General features: G+C 35.7%; 1 protein-coding gene and 1 pseudogene across 11 annotated transcripts in view; both read right to left on the bottom strand.

Moving 5' to 3' along the window:
• Positions 1 to 3674: 3674 nt before the first annotated feature.
• LOC122138036 lies at positions 3675 to 5251 on the bottom strand (annotated as a pseudogene).
• A 7156-nt stretch (positions 5252 to 12407) lies between these two features.
• LOC122133990 (transcriptional enhancer factor TEF-1-like) overlaps positions 12408 to 21526 on the bottom strand; it is a 63897-nt gene continuing 54778 nt past the window's right edge. For 3 of the 11 annotated variants that reach the window (XM_042728588.1, XM_042728586.1, XM_042728587.1), the window contains 8 exons: positions 19479 to 19613; positions 19135 to 19181; positions 17964 to 18025; positions 17740 to 17873; positions 16343 to 16516; positions 14914 to 15054; positions 14236 to 14388; positions 12409 to 12646 (listed from right to left, as the gene is read on the bottom strand). In XM_042728588.1, coding sequence (XP_042584522.1) covers positions 12533 to 12646; positions 14236 to 14388; positions 14914 to 15054; positions 16343 to 16516; positions 17740 to 17873; positions 17964 to 18025; positions 19135 to 19181; positions 19479 to 19613 — 960 coding nt within the window. In that variant the 3' untranslated portion in view covers positions 12409 to 12532. Of the gene's footprint in view, positions 12647 to 14235; positions 14389 to 14913; positions 15055 to 16342; positions 16517 to 17739; positions 17874 to 17963; positions 18026 to 19134; positions 19182 to 19478; positions 19614 to 21526 lie in introns of all 11 variants that reach the window. The other 8 variants (XM_042728594.1, XM_042728595.1, XM_042728596.1 and 5 more) reach the window with 6 other exon arrangements.

The raw sequence follows: 21526 nt of genomic DNA, 5'->3' as shown, positions 1-21526 counted from the left end.
AAGAAAAGAAATAGGAAAAAGAAAAGAAATAGTCTAAATGTTATGGGTTAATCCTCAGTAATAAGGATAAATCAGATTCGGCCCGTATGAGAATAGAAGAGTTCGTCATATCCCAGTGTTGGCAGGTTTGGCGTGTGTGCCTCGGTCTCTGTGAGTGAGTGAATGAGCGCAGACGGGACAGCGCTGCTGCTGCGAGCGTGCTACACTGATCACGTGACCTACAACACTCTCCATAGATCACAACTTGGAGGATACCTGTTGTGTGCACTTCTATTTAGAAATAATTATTGATTCTTATTTCCAAATAAAATCTATTTAAAGTGTTTGGTATAAACAAACCAAACCAAACCAAAAAAAAAATTAAAAAAAAAAAAAGAAATAAAAAATTCTAATGTTGTTTTGTTTGTCTGCTAAATATATATAAATATATATAATCATCATAAACAAGACCAAGGACCTGATACGTTGTTTTGGTTGTCTACCCCAAAAAAAATGACAATGATAATTAAAGTCACTGAATTCATGACAGATAATCATATTCATTTATTACATACATAATATTGTATTTTTTGGGTTTAATTTAGTGCTGTCAACCGATTAATCGCAATTAATCGCATCCTATAAAAGTTTCTGTTTACACAATATATGTGTGTGTACCGTGTATATTTATTATGTATATATAAAGACACACACATACAGTATATATTTACATAATATAATACATGTATTTACATGTTTATATTTATAATCATATAATTGATATTATATATAAATATATTTAATATATAAATATAACATATTTTTCTGAAATAAATACAAGCATGTGTGTTTATTTATATATACATAATAAATATACACAGTACACACACATATATTGTGTAAACAAAAACTTTTATTTTGGATGTGATTAATTGCGATTAATCATTTGACAGCACTAGTTTGATTTCAATTGTATTTATTTATTTATTTATTTATTTATTATATTTTTTTAAAAATAAAGGAACAAACAAATGTCATGATAAGCTTTTTACACAAACTTTCTTATGACATGTTTTTATTTGTGTGTTTATTTACAATGCTTCAAACAAACAAACAAACAAGGTATACAGTTAAATCATTAATGACAAATCCTCTTCCTCTGGTTGAGCATATATATATATATATATGGCTGGCGCTCTGTGAAAACCTGTGTAAAATATGTAGCTCACCTCTCCAATTGTGCTCTGCCTGCTTCTCCTCTGGGACGGAGGATTGCGTAATGCTTTATGCCACCAGCAACTCGCCTCCCCAGTTCACACAACACAATTATTTAACAACACACGTTTCTTTACCTTGTAGTCAAGATACAATTGTAATTATACAAGCAGTGAAACATCTGTGTTCTGCAACATTTCTCTATTAAACATCAGGAAAAAAGACTTACATTTACATGATGTGTCAGGTGCAGAAGTAATTGTTTTATAATGCCTAATACTCCTATTAAAATCCCCCCCTAAGCTCATAAACACAGATTTTACATTTTTCGCTAAACACAGACAACTAATGAGAATTATTTTCACTCTACAACTCTGCTGGAAAAGTTGTGATTTATCGTGGAATGTTGCCATTTGTGTTGTATGAATTTATATTGTTAACACTGTGGTGAATCTCACAAATCAATAATAATAACAACAAAAAGTAGGACCATTGTTATTATTATGAAAATTAAAGGGATACTCCACCCCAAAATGAAAATTTAGTCATTAATCACTTACCCCCATGTCGTTCCAAACACGTAAAAGCATCATTCGTCTTCAGAACACAATTTAAGATATTTTGGATGAAAACCTGGAGGCCTGTAACTGTCCCATAGACTGGCAAATAAATAACAGTGTCACGGCAGTCTATGGGACAGTCACAGGCCTCCAGGTTTTCATCCAAAATATCTTAAATATTTTGGCAGTACAGACGAACAAAGCTTTTACGGGTTTGGAACGACATGGGGGTAAGTGATTAATGACAAAATTTTCATTTTGGGGTGGAGTATCCCTTTAAGCCCATTTCTCTCAGCATTAGAGTAAAACAATGATTATAAAAATCTCTATTATGATTATTTAAATCAGCATATAATAAAAACTCCATTAAAACAGCATTATACTATATATTGTATTATAGTTTTGTTCATGAATTTCTTAATGTTTTGTGAGATCATGTGTTTCAAAATCAATAAATGAAGCATTCTTTTAGTATTTCAGTTTATAAGACAACATTGTGCTATGATAGATTCTCATATTACACAAATTTTACATTTGTACATTTCTAAATACATGGATTCTCTATTTAAAAAAAAAAAAAAATTAAAATCAAATTAGTTTTTCCACATACATAACTATACTGCACCTTTCTTGAGCTCAAGCAATACCATAATGCAACTTAAAGCTGAAGTGTGCTTCTTTTATGTTAAAACGCTTTCTCTCAAGGAAGTATATACAGAAATGAATATTCCTAATCATCTCAAAACAACTATTGTTTTTGGCTTGCCACCATTTCCCCAGAAGTGCATAATTTAGTATCAATTCTGCCATCAGATCTGCAAGCAGATTTGAGTCGTAAAAACCATGTGACAAACCACTCTGGAGCTCCATGAAAATATCACAACAGTGCAGATTCACAGCAGACAGGGAGATTTTATTTCATGTTTATTTCATGCTTTTGCACTGCCAAAACATCTATTAAAATATCATTAAATATTTGCAACACTGAAATCTGTGTGAAAACTTTTACATTATTTTAAAAATTCTGTTTGGGTGATGCACAGAAATCACACACTTCAGCTTTAAATAGCTAATCGTAATGCATAAACCATACTGTAATGTAAAATTGATCTGCAAAGCACAGCCTTCATAATGTTGGATTTGATGCCTCGTGTAGAAAAAATCCAACAACCTAGATTTTGATCCTGAATGTTTTTCTCAAAATAACAGTGCTGTGATCACAGATATGTATGAAGTTAACACTGATTATTGGAAGCTTATTTCTGCCACGGAACAAAAATATAAAAAAGACGACTGTGACTTTTTATCTCACAATTCTTACTATCTTCTCACAATTGCAAGTTTGCATCTCTGCAATTTTGACATCAGAGTTCACATCAAGAACTCTGACTTTTTTTCTCAGAATTGAGTTTACATCAAGAAATTCAGATTTTTTATATATAATTTTGAATTTTAATCTCACCAATGAGACTTTTTCTCTGAATTTTCATCTTTCATCATTTTCTCTGAGTTTTCATCTCACAATTAATGACATTTTCTCGAAATTCTGAGTTTACATCAAGAAAATTTGACTTTTGACTCTTCTAAGAATTCTTAGAACTTAGTTTTTGTGTTTTCAGTTTCCATACTTTGCCATTTTTATTCTTTTTATTAAATGGCAGAAAAAAAACTACCATATACCTACCTGAAAAAAAGACTAAGAATGCTTGGTAAGTGCATAGTTATGTTCTTAATGTGATTTGATCATGTAATTTAATTTGATTTGCATGAAAGTTCCTTTTTTTTTTTACTTTCCAAGCACTCCTGTTTGCCTCCTCTTTATGCTTGTTTACTGTATGCAAATGTAAAATGTGTTAAATTAAGACATACATTGTTCATTTGAACTATCCAGCAAGGGATAATATGAAAGTAGGTTGTGTGTTTTTACACTAAAGATTCGCAGATGGGTGTGATATCTGAGTCTTGACTATGCATTGAGCTGAGTCCTGTATCTGAGTCGTCATCATTCACGTCACATGTTTTTGAAAGCCCTCTTGCCTGCTCCACCCACACACTGTCCCCCTGGAGCGGCATCAATCTGTCTGTTTCTATTGTGTTTTCCTCTTTCAGCTCCTCCTCAAAATCCAAAGAGTTGACTTTCTCCATTAAATCCCTCAGTTCTTTCTCTTTCGCTCCCCATATCTCCTGGGTCAAGTCCAAATCATTCCTTATGGCCTCCAAATCGGTGTTCAGCCGCAGACCGATGTACAAACTGGTGTCAATTTTGGTTCTGATCCTCTCTTTCTTCCAGAAGCAACTCGTTGTCAGAAGACACATCCACCGCTGAAGGTCCATCATCTTTTTCTCGAGTTGTGACTCTGAGAGATGTCTCGCCAGAAGTGGTTTCAGACTCTTTATTCGCGAGTTCCTCGTGTCTTCTTTTCATCCACCTCTGGTTGAGTTCCTCTTGAATCTCAGTTGTAATGCTCTCCATGAGGGCCTCGTGTTTAGACAGCTCTTCCTGCAGTTTGATGACCTCCTCGCATCTCTGAGCATATTCCTCAAACTGGGCGAGAGCTGCTTCTGGGCTCGTTTTGTCCCCCTCATTGACTTTATCAGGGTTGTTGTCCACTAAATACGTATCCTGGACGTAGTTGATCCCATGCATCTTCATTCTATCAAAATGAACTTTGGCCTCATACCTTTCTATTTCCCTGTCGAGCTCTTTAATCCTGTGAATCTGCTGGCGGATGGTGTGATCTTGAGAAACGACCAGGTGCACAAGGGTCTCCATCCTCTCCATGGATGAGGCATCTTTAGGTGCAGCCTGCGCCCGTTTCTTGTTGATTTTATCCAACTTTCTGAACGCTTTCCTGACTATCCGTCTCTGTTTCTCCTGTGACAGAGCCATGGTCACTCTGGCGGTCCCCTTGTAGACACACGGGCTCTCTTTGCTGAGAACGACGCGCGCCTCTGCGCTCCGCGGCCCGTTGCTGGGTAAAGACGCCTCGTTTTTCACCAACACGAACCGGACGTTTTCTTGTTCCTCTCCCCACGCGCTCCACAGTCGCAGTATCTTGGTTTTGTTCGGTAAAATCCGTTCAAATCCTCTCCATTTCTCCACGATGCAGTAGGACTGAGGAGAGCCCGAGAGGGACACGCGCTGCTCCAGGTTCTGCTCCTCCAGTAACACCCGGATCACATCCGCGCAGCTCGTGCGCTTCGACAAGCCCGACACGAGCTTCTCCTCGCGACAAACCCACACTGAAATTTTATTCTCCTCTGCCTCCATCTCTCAGACTAATTCCAGCAAGTCTGTAAAAGTTTCCTGGTGCAGGGAATTATTCAGGTGACGTGACAAATATGATTTTAAAAAAAAAAGAAAGAAAGAAAGAAAAGAAATAGTCTAAATGTTATGGGTTAATCCTCAGTAATAAGGATAAATCAGATTCGGCCCGTATGAGAATAGAAGAGTTCGTCATATCCCAGTGTTGGCAGGTTTGGCGTGTGTGCCTCGGTCTCTGTGAGTGAGTGAATGAGCGCAGACGGGACAGCGCTGCTGCTGCGAGCGTGCTACACTGATCACGTGACCTACAACACTCTCCATAGATCACAACTTGGAGGATACCTGTTGTGTGCACTTCTATTTAGAAATAATTATTGATTCTTATTTCCAAATAAAATCTATTTAAAGTGTTTGGTATAAACAAACCAAACCAAACCAAAAAATGAAAAAAAAAAAAAAAAAAAAAAATAAAAAAATTCTAATGTTGTTTTGTTTGTCTGCTAAATATATATAAATATATATATATATATATAATCATCATAAACAAGACCAAGGACCTGATACGTTGTTTTGGTTGTCTACCCCAAAAAAAAATGACAATGATAATTAAAGTCACTGAATTCATGACAGATAATCATATTCATTTATTACATACATAATATTGTCTTTTTTGGGTTTAATTTAGTGCTGTCAACCGATTAATCGCAATTAATCGCATCCTATAAAAGTTTTTGTTTACACAATATATGTGTGTGTACCGTGTATATTTATTATGTATATATAAAGACACACACATACAGTATATATTTACATAATATAATACATGTATTAACATGTTTATATTTATAATCATATAATTGATATTATATATAAATATATTTAATATATAAATATAACATATTTTTCTGAAATAAATACAAGCATGTGTGTTTATTTATATATACATAATAAATATACACAGTACACACACATATATTGTGTAAACAAAAACTTTTATTTTGGATGTGATTAATTGCGATTAATCATTTGACAGCACTAGTTTGATTTCAATTGTATTTATTTATTTATTTATTATATTTTTTAAAAAATAAAGGAACAAACAAATGCCATGATAAGCTTTTTACACAAACTTTCTTATGACATGTTTTTATTTGTGTGTTTATTTACAATGCTTCAAACAAACAAACAAACAAGGTATACAGTTAAATCATTAATGACAAATCCTCTTCCTCTGGTTGAGCATATATATATATATATATATATATATATATATATATATATATATATATTTATAATATAATACACAGGAAAACAAATTAATGAATAAAATATAAATAATTAGTTAAATAAAAATACATTTACATATTTTTATATTAATGTTGCAATGACCAATATTGTCTTGCACTAAATTATGTTTTATTAACAAGGTTCGGGAGGAGCACGTCAGATACTTAGCCTAATTAGCACAGGTGGAGCTCACTTAAGATAATCAACACTAGGGAATAAATACAGCTGACTTACCCCTATCCATCTATGGTTTATCAGCATCCCCCCTCCACCCCATCTCCTCCACTTAGAGTTCATTTTACACTTTTATTTTGGGGGGGGGGGGTACTCTAGGAGCCCTTCCCCGGACAGCACGCCAAATATGCATTATAATACTTAGCTAATTATATGTAAGTGTGAACTCGTGAAACCCTGTGGATGCAGCATTGCACAAAAGAAAAGCTTCTAAGGCTACTTATGATACTGTAGAGATGTGTTATGTACAATTCAGTTCAATTCAATTCAAGTTTATTTGTATATCGCTTTTTACGATACAAATCATTGCAAAGCAACTTTACAGAAAATTAAGTTTCTACAATATTTAGTAGAAGCTTATCAGTGGTGACTGTCAATTTATGTGCATACGGCAGAAATGTTCGGAAAAAATCAATAAAAGATGTAAACAAACAGACGATTAACACTATTAACAGCAATTATGCAATCAAACTTATAGCAAAATGTGGTAGTTCTGTATGTTGTCTCTGGGTTAGCATCATCTGAGGTCCTCTGAGGGGTTGGCAGTCAGACATGTACAGTCAGACATCATTTATTTATTTTGTCAGCAAAAGTAGAAAACAGGATGCTTACAGAGACAAAATCAGCAGTACAGTACTTTGCTGGTCATGTGATATCAAGCCCCTATAGGGAACCCCTATAATAAATCATCTTTTATCAAGCGACTGATATGACTATAGAATCATCTCACATGAGTGGATATGATTTAAAGCATGTTTTTCAAAAGCACTATTCACCTTTAACCTGAGTGCATCTTTAACCTGGTGTTTCAATAGAAAGTAGCCTCTCCCAGCCCACAGTAAAATGAACAGAGTCCACTGCTTAACACACCTTGTGATGGACACAGTATGACTGAAGGTATTTTAATAATAGCGTTTTTGTGTTGTTTTAGTTTTGAAAGCCAAAATTAGGTAGATTTATTTCTTAAAGCTTAGGGTAGTTTAAAGGTGCTTCATTAGGAGTATTGCATGTTATTAAGAAACCGTGCATCACAAATCAAACACTTATGCTTATCTGCACTAATTATTAATCTAGAGTTTATAACTCTAAGTAAGAAATTCTAATTGTGTGGTCAAAACAGATCCAATTTAGGTTAAAACACCATAATCCTTGAAATTAATAAAACTGCATTATCAGTGTAAAAGCATGGTTTCAATCAGTCACTAAATCAAAGGGATGTGAATTATATTTTTCATATATTCTGTTTTGCTTTTTAACTTCATGGTACGCCACTTTCTGAGATTAATCCTGCAGTGACCCCTGCTGTTCACCTTCATTAATGGACCGTTCACAAATAATAGCGGAACATTCCCGCCCCCTAGTGTTCAGTGCTATTACTGTACGAGAGGCTCGACATTGCCAATAAACTATAAATATTAAAGGATCAGTCCGCCTAAAAATGAAAGATTTGCTGATATTTGTATTCACCCTCAGATTGTGAGTTTGATTATTTTGTTTCATCATTTGAACAGATTTGGAGAAATTCTTGCTTGTCAGAATGAGAGTTCAAAATCTAACAATATATTTATTTAGAATAGTTTTGGTGCTTCTAAACTGTGCTTAATATGTGCATATTTCTCTTCTGGTTTGGATAAGAGAATTTTTTCACTGAAGAAAGCAATATTGTTGATATAGGATGTATATTTAGCCGTAAGCAACAGTTCGAAATTTAAAAATGCCTTAAGGATGAATTTGTTTTTTACAAACATGCAGCTTTTCACTTTACAAGACATTAATTGATGGACTGGAGTGGTGTGGATTACTTGTGGATTATTGTGATGTTTTTATCAGCTGTTTGAACACTCATTCTTACGGCACCCATTCACTGCAGAGGACCCACTGGTGAGCCAGTGATGTAAAACATGTTGTTAATGTACGTTTTTCCAAATCTGTCCTAATGAAGAAACACACTCATTTACCTCTTTAATGGCCTGAGGGTGAATACAAGACATTTGAACTGTAATTTTAAACTTGTGACGAAATCATGCATTAAAATGGTACAGTACATAAAGTATTGCATACGTACAGTTCAGAACACACTATTAAACAGCTGTACTAGAGTAAATGGTAATTGTGTGGATAAAGCATTTACTTCCAATAAGCATGCACTAAAATGTGTGCCATAAATGCTTATAAATAAAACAAAAAATACATATTTTAATTAAACTTTGTCTTCAAAGTCTGTTCCTAAAAGTGTCAACAGATGGCGCTGCAGACTTTTTTTTTCAACAATGCAAGCCTTTGGTTACTAAAACTGTTTGGTGACCATCATTCTGGTGCTCTCAAGAAGTCAGTCGGTCATACAGGTTTGGAATAAGTGAACTATCCTTTTCAATGAAACATGAAGAAAACATCACATGACCAGACAAGCTGTTTTAATTACTTATTTTATTCAATATTGTATACATACAAAGTATCTAGAAAGCTACAAAATATCTACCACTTTATCAAGAAGGCATCAAAATGTTACGGAGCAAAGACAAGACCATATGCGATAAAGAACACACACATAATAAGTTTTTTTCTTTTCTCTCTCAGCCTTGCTCCAATGCTTTTTTCCATCATCAGGGATATTAAAAGATATCACACCTTTGTACCAAGAAAAGCCAGAATATATAATTTTATACAAAGCACCTTTTTACAAAAAAAATCTCTGCACACAAACCCAATATCTTTTTTATGATACTATCTGAACTAGAGAAAAGTTCACTTTAAAGCCAATATCTTAAACGGTAATGAACATAGGAGGTACCAGTACCTACACATAGACGAAACACAAACATAGATTTAAAAAAACAAAAAAAAGCTAAACTGCTGACATACTGTAGTCCGGATTCCGCTCAAATCCTTGCTTAGTGTCCGTTACTAGCAAAATAATGTCCGTTTAACATTAATCATATTAAAGGCATTAGTTCTCAGATCCCTAGAGAAGTAAAGGGGACTGTTAAGGAGGAACCGATGTCGCAGATGCACCAGCAGTAACAGTATCACCACCCGAACGCGCTCCGAATATACTGACATCGCAACAAAACCATCCATGTAGAATAATACAGGAAGATCTCCATATGAAACGAGAACAAGAACGAAGGGCGAAGGTACGGCAAACACCAAACAATCAACATCGTCTGCCGTTTTGATATCGCGCGTACTTAACTCCACAGTTTACTTGAAGCGCTACAACACACACAGCTGGAAATCTAACTTAGTCTCTCACGCTTTGAGGGTTCGATCCACTTAAATGAACAGCATGAATAAATTATGCGGTGAAGATGATATGGTTTGGTGAAGCCAAAGGTCTGAGGAGCAACACACCTTGACGTCACTTGATATAGAGTTTCTAGATTCAAAATAAGACATTGAAATGGCTTGAAAAAAGGAAAAGCAAACAGCATTCAGCAATCAGTCTCCACAGTGCTGTGAGGTTTGCTGCTGTTACAATTCGATTATGTACTAGAAAAGTAGCTAAAGCTCTATGTCAAATAAATCTCTCACAGAATGGAACCGAAGTTCATAGTTAGAAAAAGAAAAAAGACAGTTTGCCACATCCACTAAATCAAATGCTGATATAAGTTTGTTATTAATAATAATTACATAACTTTATTTCAGAACATATCCACTCACTAGCCCATGTTGATTTTTCTATAAAATTCTTATGAAGGCAATGTGGTGAATATTTGACCTACATCCACTTTTTTTTTTTTTTTTTTTTTTTTTTTTGGTTTTTGATCATTTTAAGAACGCAAGAAAACAGTCTTTTCTAAGCTGGAAAAATCGGAACCAAAGGCACTTTCATGCTACAGTGCAGGAAATAAAGAGGTGCTTAATGCGCCTCCTTCAACTTTTTGGTCTTTTCGGATAAGAAAGGCAAGATCTGTATGTCTAAATATGTCTTCCGTCTCTGAGAGTGAAAGGTCAACCGAATGGCCAGTGCTCTTTTATAAAGATGGCATGTAGGATCTTAAGGTGCGGTCACATTTGCAAAACTGCGGCAAAATTTAGTGGTCAAAAAGTCTATTGTTCTTTATCAACAGCGTAGCGATGTGTAAAGCACAGCTCACACAGAAGTCACTTTCAAACCAAGCATCTCTCAGCTGGTCAGTGCTGCAAACTCACTTGACACAACTTAAAAATGAGCTAAATTTCTGCCTTAACACGAAACTCCCAATCACACAAATTCCTATCGGAATGACTGATTTCATCTGCACTGATTTCTCCACCTTGTAACAGTAAATGTGACCGCACCTTTAGCGTTAGGCTACTTTTTCCTAAAAAACGACTGCTCTCATCCACGTTCGCTTCATACACTAAGGCACTGTGCTGTATATTGTTACACTTTGGCAGGTTTGTACTGTACAATTCCTACAACGTGACAATAACAAGCAAGTCTTCCAGCTTAGGAAAGAGGTCACAGCTTTAGTGGCATCTTTTGGAGTTCACATAACCATTATTAAGGCTTGCAGTCGTAGAAATCGATTAGGCCACAGAGACATGTGCTGTGTGGGGATGTCAAAGGCAGCGAGGAACTCTGGGACAGATTCTTACAGAAGAAGGAGTGCTCCGTGACGTATGGGTGTACAGCACGTTCAGGGATGGGCTTCGTGAAAAGTGTGGCTTTCCCAGTGGTAAACACGCTCTAAGGCTTGTCCGACAAGTGGATCCAAGTGCTCGGGTCTGCTTCTTGTTTCTAGAGTTAGGAGGCGTTTAGCTGTACAGTCAACAGTAAGGGGTCGATTCTCTGCGTTTTCTTATTGCAGGTGATGACACATGACAACAGACACAGGTTGGTATAAACATCTCGTTGTATCACAGTGCAGTAATTCCTCAACGAAAAAGAAAAAAGTAGTGTGTACAAAGTAATTATTTTCAAGGGCTGGGCTTCAGAATTCCCTGAATTCTCGGAATGTTCGGAATGCAGGAACGTTTTGTTTTCCGATGGCCACAATAATCTTTTTTTTTTTTTAAACACCTACAGTAGCTTTCTTTATAATAAATCAATGTTACAGAATGAAATTACTCAAATACTTTTTCTTTGGGAAAAATACCTACGTATGTGAGAATGTATATACATCTGTACACCTACATCCTACACCAACACACATTTGTGACCCTGGACCACAAAACCATTCATAAGGGTCAGTTTTTAAAAAAAAATGAGATTCCTACATCATCTGAAAGCTGAATAAATAAGCTTTCCACTGATGTATGGTTTGTTAGGATAGGACAGGAGAGAAGATACAGCTATTTGAAAATCTGGAATCTGAAGGTGCAAAAAAAAAATATTGGGAAAATTGCCTTTAAAATTGTCCAAATGTATTTCTTAGCACTGCATATTACTAATCAAAAATTAAGTTTTGACATATATACAGGAGGAAATTTACAAAATATCTTCATGGAACATGATCTTTACATAATATACTAATGGTTTTTGTCATAAAAGAAAAATCAATAATTTTGACCCATACAATGTATTGTTGGCTATTGCTACAAATAAACCTGTGCTACTTATGACTGGTTTTGTGCTCAAGGGTCACATTTATGGCTGCACCCATACGCTTTCAGATGTGTACGCTTTTGAGATAAAAAAATCGAAATGAGGTCGTTTTCAGATTCATTCTATCTCAACCTAACCTTTAAGTTGAATGATACTGTCACTTTATATGTATAGTCTATGAATGAATGTTAATTTGGGATTCTTTAACATTCATTCCTGTATTAAAACATAATACAACTGTACCACGATTCACAGCTGCAGTTAAACGTCAAACACATTAATAAAGAAAAAAAAATTATATATATATATATATATATATATATATATATATATATATATATATATATGTATATATATAATTATAAGCATCACCCAAATGTGACGGAAAATCATCTTGAGTGAGTGTTGAGCTAGAGGCACTGCCACTGTACTGAGGTCCAGAGTCTTTGTGAAAGAGCTGCTTCATTCCTTCACTAGTCTGTAGATGTGATGCTGGGCTCCGTGCTCGCTGTTTGACACTTCGAACACACAGGCCATGCACAGCAGGGTCTCCTGTGTGTCTCTGTTTGTTACCACCTGAAACACACACACACACAGAGAGAGAGAGAGAGAAGGAGATCATATCCAGGATCCAGGTCATATTTTCACTAAATGTTTAGAAAAATTAAGCCTACCATCCCTCAGTTACTATATAATGCAAAAAACATCATTCATAATGATACACACTACAGCTCAAAAGATTTATTTCTTTTTGTATTTATTTATAAAGTTACAAAATGTATTTTGTAACATTAGTTATATATATTTTTTATGATATATAATTAAATAGTTATTTTAGATGTCACAGTATTACTGTACTTAACTGTAAAAAAAAAAAGAAGAAAAAAAAACTACAGACACCAAACTCTTAAATGGTAATGTACCCATACTGTCATTACCAAGGCTGACCTAAAAAAAAACATTACAATAAATGTATTCATAATTTATTTTAAAAAACACGCGCACACACAGTGCACAGAGAACAGTGATTCTGTTTCTTTCATAAATAAAAATAAATAAATAAAATGTATAATAATTATATATATATATATATATATATATATATATATATATATAACAATCTTATGAAAATCACCTGAAATACAATAAATAAATAAATACATACATAAATCAATAAATAAAATCCTTTAGCACTCTAAAATTAATATTAAAAATCTTCACATAATGAAACTTTGATGTGGGGAAATGTGCTTAACTGTCTTGAAAATTATGGGACAACGCAAACAATATTTCTGATTGATTCTAAAAAGGAAAATAAAGGGTAGATTTTAATGGGCATTCAGATTTGTTCTTTTGATTTTTGAGTTTTGGACAAGTTTTTGTGAGATCTACCTGTGCACTGATTCGATTTGTAAATGGATTTCATGCAAGAAGGTTTTTAACTTTTTGACCATACATCACTTTGAACTTTGAATGGGCGCATAATGATTTCAGGTGAAGTAAGTCTTTTGCATTTAGGTTGTTTTTATGTTTTTTGTTTTCCAATTTTTCAAAATTACAAATTTTTTTTTTTTTTTATATATTTTGGTTCAGTTGTGGCTTTTTTAGGCAAGTCTGGGTTGAATTAAGACAAACCAACATTTAAAAAGCAGTTTCACTGATAGGATCATTTTTCACATATTGGTTTAAACTTTTTTTTAAATCCAGTATTAAACATTTAGTGCTGCATGAGATCGGATCACCTGAAATGAATCTTAATACCAATTCCACCACCCTTCAATAACATATACCGTACACAAGCATTCGCTATAAACACACACACATCCTCCCTCAATCTACAATAACAACTAAAACCTCCACGGCAGGTGAGAGTCGCAACCCAGGAGAGCAGGTTCACAGATGCACAGCACCAGGATGTGAGGGATTTGAAGGAAGAGAGCAGGGAAAGTGCATTAGTAAGACCCTCACTACAGGAGAGAATAGGGCTCTAATCCTTGTGTGTATGAAGGTTAGAGAAAGGGGTTCCTCCCCCTTTGCAGGAGATTATCAGGCTTTGCACAGCACCACAGGAATGCCAGGAATGCTGGGTCGTCTCTGCTCAGAGGCCACAGGCTCCGCCCTGCACCGAAAGCTCTCACTGATTGGTTTAATCATCACTGACTCACCAATAAGATGGTGAAGTTCTCCAGGACGCTGTTCATCATGTATTTCTCAGGCAGGTGTTTGAGTTTGTGGATGAAGTTGATCATGTATTCACACATTGGAGATCGACTTATCCGGTAAACAAAGCGTCCGTTCTCAAAGCGAGCGTACTCCGTCTGAGACGACAGAAGAGAGAGAGAGATGTGAGAACGCACAACAGAAAGCATCATTACTTATACACTACCAGAAAATGTGAAATTAACTTTGTTTTTAATGTTTTTAAAAGAAATCTTTAATCTTCACCAATGCTTCTTTCATTTGAAACTGTTACAGCACAATTATGAAATATGATTACAATTTTAAATAACTGTTTTCGATTTGAATATATTTTAAAATGTAATTTATTCCCCTGATAACAAAGCTGAATTTTCAGCATCATTACGCCAGTCTTCAGTGTCACATGATCCTTCAGAAATCATTCTAATATGCTGATTTGCTGCTTAATTATTAATAATGGTATATTCTTACTTTTGAAAACAGCTTTTTAAAATTTCAGACTAACAACTAAGAACTCCATTAAGTGTCCTGAGTAATAAAAGAGCAATTACATTTTCCTCTGGGAAACTCATATTAGAGGAAGAACATTTATTGCTCCATTTAGACAATACAACTGTACTTAAAAACGAATGCTTGAAATTTACCTCCACTTTCTCCACGACCTGTTTGCCAAACGAGCAAACCTTTGTGGAGCAGGTGATGGTCATGTTCTCCGGGCTCTCGTACTGACTGCTCACTCCATAGAAAGCCCCAGTTTCGTCCTGAATGTTGCAGTTCAAGTCAGCCTATGAAGCAATGAGACAGTAGCTTTAATTCTCAATTTAATAAGCTACACGGTCAAATACTTCTATAACAGAGAAATCTACACAAGCAAAAACGGATAGATCTATCAACATATTACATCAATACAAAACTGCCATCTAGTGGAGACTGTAAGCACAGCTAAAATAACCTATGTGGAGGATTTTGAAGACTTATACTTCAGTTTGTTCCTCACATAGACACGAAACTTGCTTTTATAGTGCTTTTTTGTCATACATCCACATTATGAAAAGACCACTATGGACTTTCTGAAGTATATTGGTGTTACATGAAAGAAAAAAGTCAGTTATGGAAGACCACGAGGGTGAGTAAATGTTCATTTATGGAAACTATTCCTTTTAGCTAAAACTAAGCTGCCAACCATGGCTATTTCTACATTTTAGTCTATTCGGGTATTGAAGAAAAAGGCTGTGTCTAAGGTTAGAAAGAACAGATTAAATAACTTTGAGTAAAAAGGCACTCAAAAAAAAAAACTCTGAAAAAGAGTGGAAAAAAGAACAGCTCGCTCTCCGCTCTTTCAGTAAGCTAACACGATTTTCATTACCGAGAGAGCTCAAATATTCATTTCTGGCATACTCTCTTTTCATTAAGACAAGCCTGTTACATTTTCACATCATATTCAAGAGAGGCATTATTGTGCAGATCCAGAGTTTCATTTGAAATTCAGATCCCTGTGTCACTTCAAACGGAATTCGAGCAGCCTCGCTCCAACCACGACGAGGCCCACTTTGTTGGTTGCCGCTAGTTAGCTTTTCACAAAATGCATGCAATGTTTGAATAGCTATTAGAGGAGCATCCAGGTCATCCAATTGTTTCGCGATATTAAACGGAATAAGTGCAAGCTTTGATCATGGACACTTCAGCTATGCTGTGCCAAATATAGCGGTTTGGACGCGTAAACAGAGACGTCTGTCTATAAAACTAAAGTAGCCCAGTGTCTTTAGGGAAATGCACAATTATTTATGCATGTAATCACTCAGTGGATAAACATTTGTGTTAAATAGGCAGTTGTATGGGTGGTAAACATGAACTGTGGTAATTTCGCTCTCATTAGTGTAGAAACCTGGGCACAGGCTGGGCATGCGTTACACATCACACTGCATATGTGTTTATTTTTAAGCCTAAATAAAAAAAAATACTATGTTCTTCTTGGACTAATTGTGTGTTTCGATGTCTTCTTTTGGGGATAATTGTCCCGCGCATGTTGTGAATCGCTAAACAGATGCTCATTCTTTGCAGAGATTCACTCACCCAGAACTTTATGAGAAAGAATGAATTCTGAGGACCCTTGCCAAACAATTCCTTCAGCCCTCCTTTCTTCTCAGGAAATTTGTCGTAAATCTGACGAATGTCCACTGACTCGAGCAAGGCATCATTGTAAGAGTAATTTGTCTGACCGATGTGCACGAAAAGATGCTTGTTATACTGCACAGAAAAAAAGAGAGAAAACAAGTTAGAAACAGGAAAACTTGTCAAAATGACTGAAAGTTCTTGACTGTTTAGTTTTTAACTAGTACTATCCATCTATTCACAACTGTTAATTAATACATTTCATGATCATGAGTAATAGTGCTAATTATTCACTATTAACCACATATATCAGTATTATATTTGGTGAGAAAATTCACATTCGTACATTTTATTATTTTGGCAGACAAACAAATGACTGAATAAACATGAAAAAAGGTTAATGATCATTTATTTTAGAAATAAATTAATAATAATAATAAATAATATTGCTTAATGCTAATGTATGCATGCTATTGTTCATTGTTACTTCATGCTTGTTCATAATATAAAAAATAATGTTACGCCCCCTGACATTTTAAAAATGTATTAGCATATGTAGAAATGAACATGTCATAAAGTGTTCATTGGTAGTTCATGATATTTAAGTTAAAAAATTTAATTTTATTGTAAAAAGTGTAAAAATTCAATTTTTTAAGGTATAATTTGGAGATATTCACAAATGTACCACAGCATATAAAAGAACACATATTAGCAATGGTACTTTAATATAGTAGAGAAACAATACTTTTTATCTAATCATGATGACATCTGAATTATGTTACAAATTAAAAAAAATGAAATAAAAACAGGACACTGTATTTTGACAGTCCTCAAAGTCAACATAAAATGTTATTCACAACTCATTCTCACTGTATCACGGTTAGTGTTGCAAAAAGGTGGAAAATTTCCAGTAAATTTTGGAAATATTCCAGAAATTTTGGAAACTTTCCAGGACTTTTCGAAATATTCCAGGGATTTTTGGGAAGTTTCAAGAAATTTACCAGAATTTTCCCACCCCTTTGCAACCCTAATTACAGTATAATCATATTTCTTAAGTAAAACGTTTATCTGAGATATTCCAAGAGCCAAAAATGTAGGGCGGGTATTTTTCCCCATTGGAAAGAGATTGAATTGTGAGAAGTACATGTTGCATACTAGAATGCATACTAGAATGTGCATTTTCAGTCAGTCGTGTAGGACCTCTATCTAAAAACACTCCCCTTTGAGAGGCTTTTTGACTAGTAGGCTAAAGGTCAATGATGAATCATGTGCAATAAGACCAGGAATGTGTATAAAGAATTAAACTAGCTCCATTTTAATTTCATTTAGACTTATAGTGACATAAAGAAGTGACTCACGGAATCTGGATCTCTCTGGTGCTCCAGAAAAGCGGAGAACTCCACCAGTCTGAGTTTAGATGTGCCGACAGATCGGCCCTGCCAGGCGGGCACTGTGGGTGCCGGTGCTGTCGGGGGTTCATAACCTACACACACTGAATATTAGCCCTTCTAAACAAACAGAATGCTACATCTGAATGTGAATTGATCAACAAAAAAAACATGGCAAGTCGTGACCGACATACTTGAGATTGTAGTTGTGACTGCTGGCTGGATGGGGTACGCTTGCTGAGCAAATGGCTTGATGCTAAAACATAGACAAAGGAGAATTAAGAACAGGAAAACAAGCAGCCTGAAGTTTAGTGGCACTACATACTGAAGAGATTAAGAGGCTTCCACAGCAAAGAAGAAACAAAGCTGTACAAAGTATTTAAACTTGGATTCAACCCATCCCTGTTTCTGGAAAGGATTCCTCTATCTCTGATCCCTCTGAGGAAAAGAGAATAAGCTGGAAGGGTCGGGCAAAATACAGATATCAAGAAGAGGAGAACGACAATAAAGCAGACAAAACAGAGACAGGTGGAAAAAGAAGGAAATACCAGTGCTTGCAAGGCAGCAAAAGAACCAGATTAAAGTTTTGGGCTATGCATTTAGTTCTGTGAAAATGAAATGCTGAATCAGAGCATAGTCGTGACACTCAGTAAAAAAACTGAATTAGAAATATGATACCCCACTAGCTTTACCTCCTCCTGCTCTCACATTCTCTTCATTTAATTGGATATTGCAACTTTCTTGCTAAAGGACTGTGTCCACGCCTGACAACTGGCTGACTAAATTTCAAATAAGCTAACTAATTTACAAGTGTGCATACTAGACAGCATTGGCAGAAATTATAAATTGGCCATAATCTAGGGCTTTTTGCTGCACACTAGTTGTTGTAGAATTAAAGAATTTGTCTTGTAGTGTATACTTGTCTTAAGATGTAAGATGTAGAAGGATGTGCAGAAGAAAGTGAAGATGGTGGTGAAGAAGGTGCAGAAAATGCAAAATGAGGTGCAGAATAAGGTGAGGAAGATACAGACTGTGGTGAATAAGAAGAAGGTGCAGAAGAAGGGGAAAGTGAAGAAGAAGGTGGTGAAGATAGAGTTGCATAAGAAAGGGAGGAAGCTAAGGACTGTGGTGAAAAAGGAAGTGCAGAAAGTGGTAGAGAAGAACAAGAAGCAGGAGGTGCAGAACAAGGTGAAGATGGTGGTGAAGAAGAACGTGAAGAAGAAGGTGGTGGAAAAGAGGGTGAATACAATGATGAAGGTGCAGAAGAAGAGGAAGAAGAATGTCTGATGTGCCTTGCAAGCACTGTAGCAAGAGGACAAGCTTTAGTGGGCCAATGGGAGCAGAACTTCTAGTAGAGATACTCACTCTTGTGAGGATCCAGGCTGGCCCGTGGATATCATGCCCTGCCAAAACTAGAGAATTAGATAAATAAATAGACAACAAAACTCAGCCTATCCACAGGCACACACACGTCTGTGCACTCTTGATACATCAGTTATCACATGTTCATTGAAAAATGAGGTGGACTATGTGCCATGCAGTCTAGTTATCTTGAGTGTGGCATTAGTGGGCTTATCTGATGAAGGCAGGTGATGTGGGCACGGCTCTGAGGGTGTGTAATGGGATTGGAGCTGACACAGGAGGCACGGTGGCCAGCCGTGTGGCTGAAGTAAGTGTACTGATAGGTGGTTGCCAGAGGGAGGTCTTACCCCAGCTGCTCCGGGGAAGGCAGGACGCGGGATGCCCGGAAGACCCAGCTTGTTGTGGATGGCAGTGGCAGAGACGATCTGGGCCGAAGACATGGAGGCCATACTCTGAAGAGCTTTGTCCTTCACGCTCTGATCTTCAATAACATTTCCAAAAGAAATTAAGATCCAGAAAGGGTACAGACATAGTGAGCTAGGAGTTAAACGGTTTCTTTTAACAACACGGTTCAGGATACACGTTTGTACCACAGTTTTATCTCAATGCCAGAAGTTTGACACCACTAGTGTAAATGCTTCTTGAACTGTTCTCTAATTTATAACAAAAGTGCATTTACTTGACCAAAAATACAGCAAAATGAATAATAAAATCATTAGAATTATTTAGAGTTTTTTGGCAGCCATTACTCCAGTTTCCAGAGTCACATGATCCTTCAGGAATCATTTTAATATGCTGATTGGCTGCTCAAAAATTACAATTAATGCTGAAAACAGATTTTATGCTTAATATTTTTGTGGAAATGGTGATACACTATACTTAAATAAATAAATAAGCAATGAAGCAAGCAGGCAAACCAATCAATAAATAAAACTTTTATTCAGCAAGGACACATTAATTTGATCTCAAGTGATAGTAAATACTTTTACAGTGATATATTGGATTTCTGTTTTCAATAAACGCTTTTCATGAACCTTTTATTCGTATAAGAGTCCTGAAAAAAAGTATCACAGTTTTCCCAAAAATATTAAGCAGCAAAAATGGTTTTAAAAATGTATAATAATAAGAACCATTATCTGTTTTTTTTTATTATTATCGAACCATTACCAACTGAGACTCAATAACAACTTACAGTAATTGAGCAGAAAATCAGCATGTTAGAATTACTTCTAAATAATAAAACGACATTGAAGACTGGAGTAATGACTGGTGAAAATTCAGCCTTGCCATCACAGGGAAAAATTACATTTTAACATATTAAAATATAAATAAATGCATTTTAAACAATATTCCAAAACTCTGAATGGTAGTGAAAGTGCAAATTATCTCATCAGCTACAAAAAAAAGAACATTTATGGACATCAATACAATAATTTACAGTGTGATAACAGACGTTAACTCCACAATAGGCTATCCTGCAATAATGACCCTGATTTAGAGGATTAAATTAATAATCATCACAAACAAAAAATCTTATATTACTGAACTGAAACTGACTACAGAACCGTGATACAGACCGAACCGTGAGACATTCGAAACCGTCGCCCCCCCTGCAGTGAATACAGAACACAGTACAATAAAGCAGCCCACACCCTCACACACAAAGATCCACAGAAAGAAAGCATGTTAAAAGATTCTTCAGAGCTATAATGCCGCTGAGCATTAAAGACGAAAAGTCTGAAAGGAGTGAAAGCCTCAAGCACGGAGCACGGGAGATGATAATGATTAATATCAAGCGCAGAGCAGAAAGAGAACTAAATCCAATGAGATGTGACATTGATGTTATATATTATCCAGCCCCTACATGTCTAATAAAATGCATTGTGTCTGTCAGGAACAAGAGTTAAGTAATACTAACTTTCCTTTTCTGCAGTGTGTAATGTTCTCATTCTAAAAGCTCCTATCAAGGTCATCAAACCGAGCCGAAACAGTACAGATGAACATGTCAAAGAAAAGGGCCTGAAAGACATGATTTCTCCTTTACACAACCTCCTTGTTATTTTCACAAGAAGGCTAAAGACGATTTCTCAATATAGAGTTTTAATACCACAAGGAATGTCTGTGTATAGATGGATTTCTAAAACTGGTAATTTAATTAATCGACCTAAAGTGTGTAAGCCTGAAACGCTACAAAGGCAAACATTCCCCATGCAGACTGTATAGCGTGCACGACCATAACAGGATGGAAGTCCTGCCTCTAAACACGTGAAACAGCCAGTGAATGGAGCACAACTTCATTGAAAAGACAGTGAAAAGCGGGCTAAACATGCTGGGAGCAGCGGCTCACGTATGGCTTAGAGAGAGGCAGAGAGGCCCAGAGCTCAAGCAGGTGTTT

The sequence above is a fragment of the Cyprinus carpio genome, chromosome B7 (genome assembly GCF_018340385.1).
Source record: "Cyprinus carpio isolate SPL01 chromosome B7, ASM1834038v1, whole genome shotgun sequence".
NCBI lineage: Eukaryota > Metazoa > Chordata > Actinopteri > Cypriniformes > Cyprinidae > Cyprinus > Cyprinus carpio.
This window is presented reverse-complemented; position numbering and strand designations above follow the sequence as displayed.